Source organism: Phoca vitulina, unplaced genomic scaffold (assembly GCF_004348235.1).
Source record: "Phoca vitulina isolate PV1807 unplaced genomic scaffold, GSC_HSeal_1.0 scaffold75, whole genome shotgun sequence".
NCBI classification, from domain to species: Eukaryota; Metazoa; Chordata; class Mammalia; order Carnivora; family Phocidae; genus Phoca; species Phoca vitulina.
In genome coordinates, this window is record NW_022589778.1 from 6,467,910 (window position 1) to 6,481,186 (window position 13,277).

The 13,277-nt window shown below is 46.6% G+C and overlaps 1 protein-coding gene across 2 annotated transcripts in view; it reads right to left on the bottom strand.

The window, feature by feature from the left end:
• Positions 1–13,277, bottom strand: part of MTAP (methylthioadenosine phosphorylase) — a 44,375-nt gene that overhangs the window by 17,969 nt on the left and 13,129 nt on the right. Inside the window, exons 2-4 of one of the 2 annotated variants that reach the window (XM_032393671.1) lie at positions 12,985–13,043; positions 9,474–9,621; positions 9,145–9,312 (exon numbers count right to left, since the gene is read on the bottom strand). In XM_032393671.1, coding sequence (XP_032249562.1) covers positions 9,145–9,312; positions 9,474–9,621; positions 12,985–13,009 — 341 coding nt within the window. In that variant the 5' untranslated portion in view covers positions 13,010–13,043. The remainder of the gene's footprint in view (positions 1–9,144; positions 9,313–9,473; positions 9,622–12,984; positions 13,044–13,277) is intronic. The other variant, XM_032393670.1, reaches the window with a different exon arrangement.

Here is a 13,277-nt window from a genome sequence, read left to right on the forward strand (position 1 = left end):
AAAAGTATACAAATAGAAGATGGCAAAAAACAGAACAAAACAAAACAAAACAAAACAAAAAAGGCCAGGTCACCAACTGGTTAGATCAAAAGGATATTTATATTCTAGGAAATAAGCATAATTTTAAGATCAATAGGATTAAGAATGAGCCTTCTAAATGTCTAGGTGTATATACATATGCGGGTATGCACACACATATTTATGGACAGCACTGATGTGAGCATGCTTATTTATTTATTTAAAGATTTATTTGAGAGAGAGAGAGAGAGCACGAGTGGAAGGGGCAGAGGGAGAGGGAAAGACAGAATCTCAAGTAGACTCCGTACTGAGCGCAGAGCTCGACACCGGGCTCGATCTCACAACCCTGAGATCATGACCCGAGCCAAAACCAAGAGTCAGACGCTCAGCGAACTACACCACCCAGGCGCCCCTGTTGCGAGCATGTGAATAAGTGAAGGGTCAAATCCTAGAAGATGTGGGTCATGGAGTTAGGGTACAAAGGGTTCTCATCTGGAGGAGAAAAGTAGGGCGCTGAGGGGGAGGAAGAGAATTTAAAACTGCAGTGGGGAGGGGCACCTGGGTGGCTCAGTCGGTTAAGCTTCTGACTCTTTGATTTCAGCTCAGGGCATGATCTCAGGGTCCTCAGATCTGAGCCCCATGTCTGGGTTTTGAGGTGAGAGCAGAGTCTGTTTAAGATTCTCTCCATCCCTTTCCACCCACCCCTCGCCCCGCCCTGCCCCACTTGTACTTTCTAAAAATTAAAACTACAGTCAGAAAAAGTAGTACAGTCAGGAAAAGTCAAAAAAAATTTTGACATGAATGACATGAATGGCAACCCATTATGACATGGAATGAATCTGTTCTCTTAACCAGAAGGAACTGAGAGCTTCTAAATTTGGACACCCGTGATTAAGATCCCTCCATCACTCTGATCTCATGAGTGCTTATGGTGCCACAGAAAAGGAGAAAAATGTACGTGTTTATATCCCAACAAGGAGGCAACACTGTTTAATAAACATGTACAGTTTTCTCTTATTTTCTACTCTTCATGAGGTCTTGCTAAACAGAGCATGCAAAGCAACAGCACGATAACAAAATCCTGGCTCTGACATAGGGGCTGAGTAACAATCTCGATGGACCTCAGTTTTCTCATCTGTACAAGGGGGATGTAAAAGGTATGTACATGTTTCCTAGTGCTGTGATAATTAGCAGCACCAGGAACACAGTTAGGACCACAGAAGCAGCTTTGTTTCACCATAAAGTATCATGGACATGGCTCCAGGTCAATGTATGTAACTTTAACAAATCCTGTTTACAACTTCACCACATTCCACAGGATAGCTGTTCAACCACCGCCTTAGGCTGCTCTTAAGAAAGAATATACACACATCCTTGTTCCATGTGTCTAGAAAAATACACCATTTGGTGCTTTTATTCTTAGGACTACAAACCACAAAAGGGAAGGCTTGTTGGAGAGGCATGCATATTTTAAAACTTACTGAGTCAGACTGCCTTTTAAAAAGAGTTCTAGGGGCACCTGGGTGGCTTAGTCAGTTAAGCGTCTGACTCTTGATTTTGGCTCAGGTCATGATCTCATGGGTGGTGAGATCGAGCCCCACAGCTTAGCACAAACTCTGCTTGAAGATTCGCTCCCTCTGCCCCTCTTCTCACTCGCGTGCTCTCTCTCTCTAAAACTAAATACATCTTTAAAAGAAAATAAAAATAAAAAATAAAGAGTTGTTAACTATCTCTACCAGCAATAGGTATGTGAATGTGAATTATTCAGGACCTAATAGCATCTGACATGTGGGAAGAGCTTCATATTTTCTTTCACTTCAAAATTAACCAGAAATAACAACTTCATGTTCAGAAGAATAGATGTTACCAGATGATAAACACTAATATTTCACTGAGAGGGAAATGGGCAGGGATACTAAGTACAAAGGCAATGGAAGAAACCACCACAGAGGTGACAAGATATTTTTAGGTACATGTCAAAGATCATTAGCATCGATGACAAAAGGAACTAGGAAAAAATGACATCATATTACTGGAAGAGCTGACGTCTTCTACACACAGAGCTTGTTAGGAAATTCCTCCCCCCTGGACTGTGCTGTGAACTCTGAGCTGGTACTAATCACTGCTCACTAAAAACCCCAACCAACAAAGGTTCTGGGGCAAGCCTGCCCAGAAAGGAGTAGAAGCTCCGTTTCCAGCACTTTTTTTTTTTTTAAGTAGGCTCCACAATGGGCATGGAGCTCAACGCAGGGCTTGAACTCACAACCCTGAGATCAAGACCTGAGCTGAGATCAAGAGTCTGGACGCTCAACAGACTGAGCCACCCAGGTGTCCCTCCAGCACTTTTCTGATCATGTCTTTGTTTCTATTATATTTTTGTTTATTTATTTTTTAAAGATTTTATTTATTTATTTGACAGAGACAGCCCGAGAGGGAACACAAGCAGGGGGAGTGGGAGAGGGAGAAGCAGGCTTCCCGCTGAGCAGGGAGCCCGATGCGGGGCTCGATCCCAGGACTCTGGGATCATGACCTGAGCTGAAGGCAGACGCTTAACCCACTGAGCCACCCAGGCGCTCCCCCAACCCCCTGCCCATGGAGGATAATTTAATCTTGAATTATAAAGCGTGAGGTATCTTTGGGATCCTGTCCTGGATCTAGTGGCGAGAGTGAATGTGAAGGGAGAGGGCAGAGCTGGAAGTGTGCGTGTGAGGAAGGGCAGGTGAGGTCACAGACACTGGACGCTAACGGAATTCAAACTCCACAGGTCCCACTTACTGGCAAATGACCAATATTTTTGAGTTTTAAGTTTCCTCAACTATAACCTGAGAAAACTACCCTTAAACGAGGTGAATAGGATTAAGTGATTTGTGGCACTTAGTAGTACCTCAATAATTGGGAGCTTATCGGCAATTTTATTAAGAGAAGGGACAGAAGGCAAGGCAGTAATAAGAGAGCTAGGTTGCTGAGCAGAACTCGGGAACTGCTGGGACCATGGCAGTAGCTACCCCGGCTCTCAGCACAGGTGTACGCAGGAAGATGACAGAGGGCAGGCATGCAAGTAACAGGTGAGAGGGAGGGGGAAAGAACATGGTCAGTTTATGCCAAATAGCTTCTGTTTTCTCACAAAGAGGAGACATTCTCAACCACAGTGAAGAAGACAGGCAGGAAGCCGTGAGGACAGTAAGGGTTTCAAAGAGCTGCTCAGAGGAATGGGAAAAGAGCCAAAGGAGGGCTTCCTGTGCAACTGTTTACCATAACCCCCGTGAGTGTGGATAAAAATCCATGCCCTGCCCCAGAGGTTCAAAGACTAGTGATTAATGGGCATCAGAGCACACCTCAACCTCCAGGCCGGTCCTCGGCAGGGGCAGGGACCAACAATCTTACCTCATGATTGAGGTGGAGAGGGGAAGCCCAGGGCTTTGGGAGGGGAAATAAACTGACATAATCCCTTACCACTGTGTGTACTGTGGGACTTTCCTGATGAATAAGCCAGCAAGAATTGCAGCCACGCTCAGTCGAAACTTTCCCTAATGTAGTGAACGCAGGACTCCTCGAGGAGGGAGGACATCACAACACAGCACCCTCATCTTGCAATGAGGACACTAAGTGACAGAAAAATTTGGGGGCAGAGCCAGGAAACAATTCTGGAGGTTCGCACTTCCAAGCTGGGGCTTCTCCCACGGCATTCTTCAAGCAGAACCTAACCAGGGGCCTCAGGCATACCAGGCCAACGTGGTAACAGCATTTCGCAGAAAACATCTGCCACTAGGAATCACACCCTGCTGTTTTTCATCTTAATTTTTTGGTTGTATTTTTCTCATGGTCAAAAAAACAAACTAAAAAAAAAAACAAAAAAAACAAAACCAAAGTCCTTATCTGTAAAACATTCCTGATAAAGACCTCTGTTAGGAAGTAAGAATCCCATCCTTGTCTTTAAGGGATATGTTTGCTGGGCACAGCTTGAGATAGTTCTGATAGCCCTAGCAGTTGAACGGGTCCTACTAATCTGCATCTTTTTAAAGATTTTATTTATTTATTTGACATTGAGAGAGAGGCAGCGAGAGAGGGAACACAAGCAGGGGGAGCGGGAGAGGGAGAAGCAGACTCCCCACTGAGCAGGGAGCCCGATGTGGGGCTCGATCCCAGGACCCTGGGATCATGACCTGAGCCGAAGGCAGACACTTAACGACTAAGCCACCCAGGTGCCCCTAATCTGCATCTTTTAAAAAAACAATTTAATAGAATGTGGGCATCTTTCCCAACAGCTTATAGATATATGGTGAATTCAATTCCTTTCCACGGTAACAATCGGGATTGATGGTGAAGAGGAGAGGTCATGTGTGGAACTGCTGGAATTCTCTACCCACGTGTACCTTGTACGGCGTGGAGAGTAGTTTGGGGTGACAGGTGTACGCTACACATACAAAGGTCTGTACCACAGAAGAACCCCCAAATTATGAATCTTGGAGCATCTCCCTTGTGAGATCCTTTTGAAGTATAAATAGCCTCACAATGGTCTCTTGGGACAGACGGAAGGTCAGATTCTTTCCTGAGTTCCGATGGACTGTGGAATGGCCATCCAGAAGTGAAACAAGTCCCATTCTTAACCAGGTTTGATCCTGGACTGTCAAATGACTTGTGGATCTGACAACAAGGACCTCCGTTGAGGTAAAAGAAATGGATTCGTCAAACCCCATTCGTCAGGAGGCATGAGGCACCGAAGACACTGACTGTGGACGAGCCTCCTCCAAGCTCTTGGTTATCAGCTGCTGTTTTTAACTTTGGTTCGTGAGGAACATCGCCCATGGAGCCCCGGACCCAGGGCAAGGGCAGAGTCAAGTAACCTATCCCTCTACAGTGAGAATGGGAAAATGACAAAACCAACAACACATTTCTGGTATTTAAATTCTAGACCAAGATCCATTTTGCTTTCCACAGCTGCCCTAAGAACAAACACAAGAGGGTTACTTTCACTTTAAATATTAGCTAAGGCATCTCCTTGCATGTCTGAGGAAGAGATGCCCGACTGCCCACACCCCAAAAATACCTGGAGCCACTCCCTTCCCCACCTGTCTGTTGTCCTGCTCTCTCCAGGTCAGCCGCACCCAAGACTCCCCTTCTCTCAGGCCCAGGCCTTCAACTTTTCACAGGCAGGAACATAGCAGAGAGAAAAAAAATTATTTTCAGAAGACAATGAGCTTATTTTCTTAAAAGAGCTTCCAACCCAACACCAGACTCCTTTAAAGGTGTCTTCCATTTTTAGAGTAGAAATCTAATGTTTTTAAAAACAACCCTAACGTCAAAGCCACCTGTCACTCTTCAACCTAAATGGTCTCTATGGTATGCACGGCAAGGCCGATGGACCAGGTTGGTGGTGTTTTTCCCTATGCTGGGCACCGAGGGCAGAGAAAGTAACATGCTTTAGTTCCGTCGTCTATTAAGTAAGAACAGCCACACTACTCCATCCCAATTCTTTTTTTTTGAAGATGTTATTTATCTGAGAGAGAGCGAGAGAGCACAAGCAAGGGGAGCTGCAGAGGGAGAGGGAGAAGCAGACTCCCCGCGGAGCAGGGAGCCCGACGCAGGACTTGATCCCAGGTCCCCGGGATCATGACCTGAGCCGAAGGCAGGAGCTTAACCGACTGAGCCACTGAGGCGTCCCTCCATCCTGATTCTTTATCACAAATTTATGTTAGGGAGATTAAAAAGATCCCTCTCGACCTCTGAAGACCCCTTGAGGACGAGGATATTTTTTCCTAAGATAATGTACCAGCAAAGTGGCAGCAATAAGCAAATGTGTGTTTCCAGATCAGTGCTGGAGAGGGGACTGGGCAGGGAGAAGAAGCCTCAGCGATGGTGGAGCTCAAACTTGGACTTTGAAGAGAGAGGGCCATGGGCCACAGATGTGCCTGAGGCTAAAGAGAGCCAAAACAAAACCTCCCGATCCAGGGCTCCTGTTCCCGTGGCTATAATCCACTGGGTGGCTTTGCAGAACGCTGCACTTTCGTTCCCCAAGCTGAGGCTGGGTGTTTGGCTGCGGGAAGCTCAGGCTATGGGCAGCACAGCCCCCAGCTCGGCATTCTGGGCCTGAGGTCGGCAGCGAGAGGACGCAGCAGGTGCCTCCCTGAACACACCAAGATTCACTTCCAAGAATGTGTTACTACTACAACACATGAAGGCCATTACTCATAAGGCAAAAAGTGCTGATTCTCTTCTCTTCTGAGACAAACATACAGTAAATCATGCATGCACCCAAGCTTGGTGAACTGACTGAGCCAGAGGCAGTGTCATTCAGAAACAGTGACCAAAAGCAAGAGAACACAAGCCACCTAATGTCATTTTAAATTTTCTAACAGTTACATTAAAAAAGGAAAAGAGGTAAAATTAGCTTTAATATCTTATCTAGCCCAATAAATCCAAAATGTTGCCATTGGAATATATCACATCAATATAAAATTTGAGATTGCTTCTAAATGATATTCCCTTTGGGATCCTCCTCTTCAGAGACCTTTTCTTCTGTTGTTACCACACAGCGTTAACTGCAGACCCCTCCAGCCAACAGGCCACATTCACAATAATGGCACCCATGTACTAGGCAGGTAGCAGGTGCTAGATCCCATAAAAGGTATTTGATAGAGACTTTGAACTTCCAAGGCAAGAGTTAAGGAGTCAGGGGGCGCCTGGGTTGCTCAGTGAGTTAAGCATCTGCCTTCGGCTCAGGTCATGATCCCAGGGTCCAGGGACTGAGCCCCGCATCGGGCTCCCTGCTCCGCAGGAAGCCTGCTTCTCCCTCTCCTACTCCCTCTGCTTGTGTTCCCTCTCTCGCTGTATCTCTGTCAAATAAATAAATAAAATCTTAAAAAAAAAAAAGAGTAAGGAGTCAGGTTATCCACACAGCACATAAAAAAGCACAGATACCAGAAGATCTTAAGGTTACATGTCTAAGGACTGCTAAGAGAATGAAACTAGATATGATGTAACACCTGCTCTCCTTTCTATTCTCCATCTTTCTGCCCCAACTGCTTTCTTGAAAGAGCCAGTATGTAAAACATCTACATTTACTATAGATGAGGAAAAGATTTGGCAAATATGAGTGTACAGTTACACCATTGAAGTAACAACTTAATCCGAGGCTTAATACCCAAGTCAGACTTTTCTTTCCAGGATCATCTATGATACTTTATAAATCTGGATCAGTTGGAATAGGGAGTTTTGTACTCTGCTTTATTTTTTTAAGTAGGCCCCATGTCCAATGTGGGGCTTGAACTCACAACCCTGAGATCAAGAGTCCCATGCTCTACTGACTGAGCCAGCCGGGCGCCCCACGCACTCTGCTCTATTGAACAAGCATATTACAACCATTTTCTTAAGTCATTACCTCCAAACACATGGACTTTGACAACCACAGAGATCTTGATCAAGAATGCCAGCCTCCCTCTTCCTTCGAACGATCATGCTCATTCAATAGCTCTAAAAAGACTGAGCAACTATAGGCCATGCACTGTTGTGTGTGTTAGAGATAAAGTGGCAAATAGGGTCTTTGCCCTCACACGGCATATATTCTAGAGAGAAAGACGAACAATACATACATAGTGTCAGGTGCTGAAAAAATAATAGCAAAAATGATAGATGAAGGGCATGTAATGATTTTAGTCTACCCCCATTATTTATTAGGCTGAGTCACATGAAACTGCTGATATTCAACCACTTCTGACCTAGAAAACGGTCAGTTTCACACAGCCCCACCTAACAGTTTCACTCCATCGGGAAACAATCAAGAATGCTTCTGATGGACTCTAAATTAGAACAGATCCCTGACAGACAGAAAACACAGAGAACTGGACTGAATAAACTTTCCTCCCATGGAAGAGGTGAGAGGGTGCTTGGGTGGAGTAAACTCAGTGACAGCAGATGGGGAGGGTGGGATGGACAGAGGCAACAGTCTGGGGACTTCAACAGGAGCCACCAAATGGCTTAAACTCTGTGCTACTTCTCCCCACCACTGATTCAAGGCACAGAGTGTGGCCACCTGTCTCTACCTGGAATACCCTGGGAGGTGGTTCCTTTCACCAGGAATTGTAGGGGGACAGGGGGCAGTGGAAAGGGATCCCTAGGAGACCGACCACTTTCCCTTGTGATTTCTTCAACTATTTCTTTGGGTTTTTTTTTTTAAAGATCTTATTTGTTTATTTTAGAAAGAGAGAGTGGGAGAAAGGGCAGAGGGAGAGGGAGAGAGAGAATCTCAGACTCCACGCTGAGGGTGGAGCCTGATACAGGGCTCACTCTCACCATCCTGAGATCATGACCTGAGCTAAAATCAAGAGTCGGACGCTTAACCAATGCGACCCATCCAGGTGCCCCTCTTCAACTATTTCTAAATTCAGAAAAAGTCCAGGATCTTGGCAGTCTATTACTGCTGAATTTTTTTTTTTTTGGCAAAGGAACGTTATATATTACTTGTACAATTAAATAACAAAAAAGTCCCCAGCTCCTGAACCAACTGGTCGATCTTAACACCATGTAAAGACTGGACATTACATGCCTGCCAATATGATGCAAGAAGGGAGGGTTCCTGCCAAGAATGTGAACCTGGTTCTCGTCAGGCCTCCAGAGCTACCGACTGGTTTACAGCAAACACAGGGGACAGGGGAAGGCACCAACACTTAAAGAGGGAGTCAGTAAAATCCGGACCGGGGACACTGCAGGACAACAAGAAAAAGGGAAAAAAGGAGGTGGACCAAACATTATTAGCTCATACGTGTCCTGAGTGGACGCCCTCTGGAATCTTCTTTGAAAAAACCAACTTCAAAAAAGCCCGTGAGGCACTAGGGAAAAAGGGAGCAGTGTCTAGAACGTTAAGGAAACCTGAAGCGACTCGCTTGTGTCTACGAGAGTTATCTATTCACATTACAGACCACAGGGAACTGCGAGATGGCAGAGCTGGGAACTGGTCAGTGGACAGTGGATGCTTACTCTGGTTGGCACCTGTTTAAAAACTGCCCACAACGCAGCTTCGAGCACATCTGTGGGCCTGCCCTCCACTCCTCTCCCAGGCCCCCACACAGCCTCCAGGTGAGCTGGGAACGATCTCACCCGAGCCTAAAGCATCTCAGAGGCCCTGCTCACCTGTCGATGAACTGATCGATAATGACGATATCGCCGGGCTGAATCTCTTCCCTCAAGGAGCCACAAGCTGTGGTCACGACGACGTGTGTACAGCCCTCCTCCTTCAGAGCCCAGATGTTCGCCTGGTAGTTGACTTTTGAAGGCATGATGGTATGTTGTCTCCCATGCCTGTGGGAAGGAGTGGATACGGGGGCGGGGGGAGGGTGAGCAGGGTGCTCGGACTCTGTGAGAAGAGAAAACTTACATACAGCAGTGCCTTCCAGCCCTTTCCATCAGAGCACTTTAACAGGCAGAGGCCAGAGGATAACTAGCCTACTGTAAATACAAACCACTGGGTCTTAAAGTGCAGGCCACCTTTACATGGTATGTATTTTTCTATCAAGAGCTGGTAAGGAAGATGTGCTGTGTCTATCCTCTGGCGCACGGACACATCAGAATCTGAGGCAGATGATTTCACACGAGCCACAACACGGAAAACTAGAGGTGCCAGTGAAGAGAGATACAAAATAGAAAGAGAAACTCAAGTTTCCAGTCGACTCTGTCCATTCCTTTGTCTGATCACCCAAATAAGTTAGTGAAACTTTCAAAATAATTAAGAGTTCCCAGCTGTTCTGACACTAGCAGGTTTTGTGCAAGAACCAGTCACCTCACGCATGACCACTGTTAGTGGCTGAATTGTGCCCTCCCTCCACCGCCCCAGAGTTCATATTTTGAAGTCCTAATCCCCAGTACACCAGAATGCAATCATATTTGCAGAGGGTCTTTAATATGGTAATGGAGTTAAAACGAGGTCATTAGGGTGGACCCTAATCCAATGTCCTTCAAGAGGAGGAAATCTGGACACAGACTTGCACACTGGGAAGAACGTGTGAAGACACAGGGGAAGATGGCCATCCACGAGCCAAAAAAAAAAGAGGCCCGGAATAGGCCCTTCCCCCACAAGCCCTCAGAAGGAACCAATCCCGCTGACACCCTGATCTTGGAATTCTAGCCTCCAGAGCTGTGAGCAAACAAATTTCTGGGTCCACCCAGTCTGTGCCAGTTCCCGCAAACTAATACAACCACCACCGACTTCCTACCACGCTTCAAATAAAATCCAAACACCTAACCACGGCCCTCATGTCACTCGGGCACCAGGGTCCTAATGCAACCTCAGCTCTTATCCCAAGTCAGCCTCACTGGCCTTCTCGCTGCCCATCTCTGCTCATTCCTGCTCAGGTCTCCAGCCCGCTGAGCTCTCCACTCCAATGTCACCTCCGCAGAGAAGTGCCTTCCACAGCCACTGAGTCACAGTCACGTCGCTATCCCCTTTTCTTTCTAACCTCTGTTGGTAACTCAAACTACAGTTCCTTTCCCGTGTCTCTCTTTCCCACTGGAATCAGCCCCGAGGGTGTGAGGCCCTCGTGTGTGCTCCGCGCTGGGATGCAGAACACGACTAGGAGCACCAGCCAGTAAACGGCCAGTCAAGGCAACCCAATTTCTAAAATTACTTCGAGGGGCGCCTGGGTGGCTCAGTCGTTGGGCGTCTGCCTTCGGCTCAGGCCATGATCCCAGGGTCCTGGGATCGAGCCCCGCATCAGGCTCCCTGCTCGGCGGGAAGCCTGCTTCTCCCTCTCCCACTCCCCCTGCTTGTGTTCCCTCTTTCGCTGTGTCTCTCTCTGCCAAATAAATAAATAAAATCTTTAAAAAAAAATAAATAAATAAAATTACTTCGAAAAATTCACATGTTAGATGATAGACCTATATAAGTGGTATTTCATAATGAGTTAAAATCATTCTGCTTGAAAAACTACCAGTATAATGGTGTAATGATCTACCACGGAAAGGCCAAGTGTCAAGTCAAGTGTCCTTTACGTGTGATAATGCAGAAACAGGCTTTCAAGGAAGTGGGTAAACACACAAAAATCTCACTTTCTACATTGACGATTAAGTTTGGGCTTTGGAGTGGAAGTGCTGGGTTCAAATCCTAGCTTTTGCCATTTCCTAGTGATGTGACCTCCTCATAGCCACTCAGCGCTCTCAGGCCAATTTTTTCCACCTGGAAAATGGTGAATAATATTACCTGCACCACAGGGTTGTTATTAAATATCCCTTGTATCATCCCGTGTTACTATTAGAAGAAAAACGTAGTGTCTTTTCTGTTCACCATCAGAACTGTGAAAAACATCAAAATGCCTTGCACATAATTTCAGACAGGCATAGCCTATCAGGGTTTTTACCCTGAGTGCCCAGATGACCTCTCAGAAGGTGGAGGTCCATGAATGCACAGACAGTATGTGCATTTTCCTAAGGCTGGTCTCCAAAACACTAATAAAAATTTTCAAAAGAAATTCAAAAACCCAAAGTCACTAAGAAACACTTGCATTCGAGGGACAAACCATAGTCCAACACAATTCAGTTCAATGGGCAGGAGGAGTATAATAAAAGCCTCACCGGAGGGCCACACCACCAGCTGCTTTCTCTTAGAGCCTGGAAAAAAAATGAATCAATCCTCCAGCAATGACCACGGACCAACAAAGAGGGTTGCCTGAAATCGACCCCATGTGTCCATCGACAACTCAAACTTAGTTTTACTGGATTCAGCAAAGTCACTTCTGTTTCAAAAATGTAATGTGGCAGACAGACTCTAGGCTGGTCCCCCACTTTCATGCTCAGTGTAACTCCCTCCTCCCTCCACTGCAGGCGGACCTGAGATTTGCTTCCGGCCAATGGGCTCCACCAAAGGGGCTGGGGGTCACTCCCACGATCATGTGCCACCTCACCAGCCCGCCCCAGAGAGCCCCTCCTGCTGGTCTCGAGGAAGCAAGCCCCCATCATGGAAACTCTGCCCTCAGAGGGTACCACGTGACAGGGACCGTGGACAAGCCTACAGGAGCTGAAGGCCTCAGGTCTACAACTGTGAGGAACCGAATTTTGCCAACATGCAGGTAAGCCTGAATGAGAACCTGGGGAGCCAGATGAGAGCAAATCCCTGAGTAAACCTTGTGTGACCTTGCGTGACCTTGCGTAACCCTGAACAGACGAGCCAGCTAAGCTGTGCCCACACTCCCGATGCTGAGAAACTGTGGGACACTGTGTTTGAAGCGGCTCAACCTGTGGTAATTTGTTCACAGCATGAGAAAACTAACACATGTGGTCTGACTAATTTCCAACTGTGTGGTAACAATGGTTTGCCCCCTCTTTTTTTTTTTTTTTTTTAAAGATTTTATTTATTTGACAGAGAGAAAGCCAGCCAGAGAGGGAACACAAGCAGGGGGAGTGGGAGAGGGAGAAGCAGGCTTCCCGCGGAGCAGGGTGCCTGATGCGGGGCTCGATCCCAGGACCCTGGGATCATGACCTGAGCCGAAGGCAGACGCTTAACGACTGAGCCACCCAGGCGCCCCGGTTTGCCCCCTCTTTAACAGTGGGATGGCACCAGTTTTGTCAAGAGACAGAGTGTGGATACCAAAGGGAACTCACTCCCTGCAAACCTATAACTATCACCACACAGGGGTCGTGGATGAAGCCGTTCACCTTATTAATTAGAAGAAAAACAATAAATAAAGGAAAGCACCTCTCCTCTCGCAGTTTGAACTGAAACCAGAAGCTTCAATTTTAGTCAGACTCATTCTATTGCCTACTGATTATTCTAACTGCTTTCCCAGCCTAAGGGGAGTGGGGTGAGCTCTCTGACCTCCAAAGTCACTATAATTTAGCCCAAAACTGTAAGTGGTAAATAAAGGTGACTGAGATGCTCTGGCTCTCCCAACTAAAAACTCACGCCCACACCAGTACTCTCTCCAGGACTTAAGTCTAAACCCTCCTTCAGTGGCAACATTCAAAAAGCTTAAAATACCTTACCTTGCGAGGAGGACGCAATCGACATTCTTGATCTTCCCCAAAATTAAGGCATCAGAAGGCTGAATGTAATGAAAAATGGTCACAACGCAATGACTTGAAAACATTCAACATACAAACAATTCAAAAACCGCCATTTCAATTTTTTGACCACAACAGGATTCATGGAAAACTCGGAAGATGCACTTGAAGAGGGTCCAGATTTGACCAACGTAATCCCTCAGTAAACACTGAGCCCTCCGCAGGACGGGGTTCATGGCAGCGGGAGGCCTGCCTCAGGAGCGTGGGCAGGTACC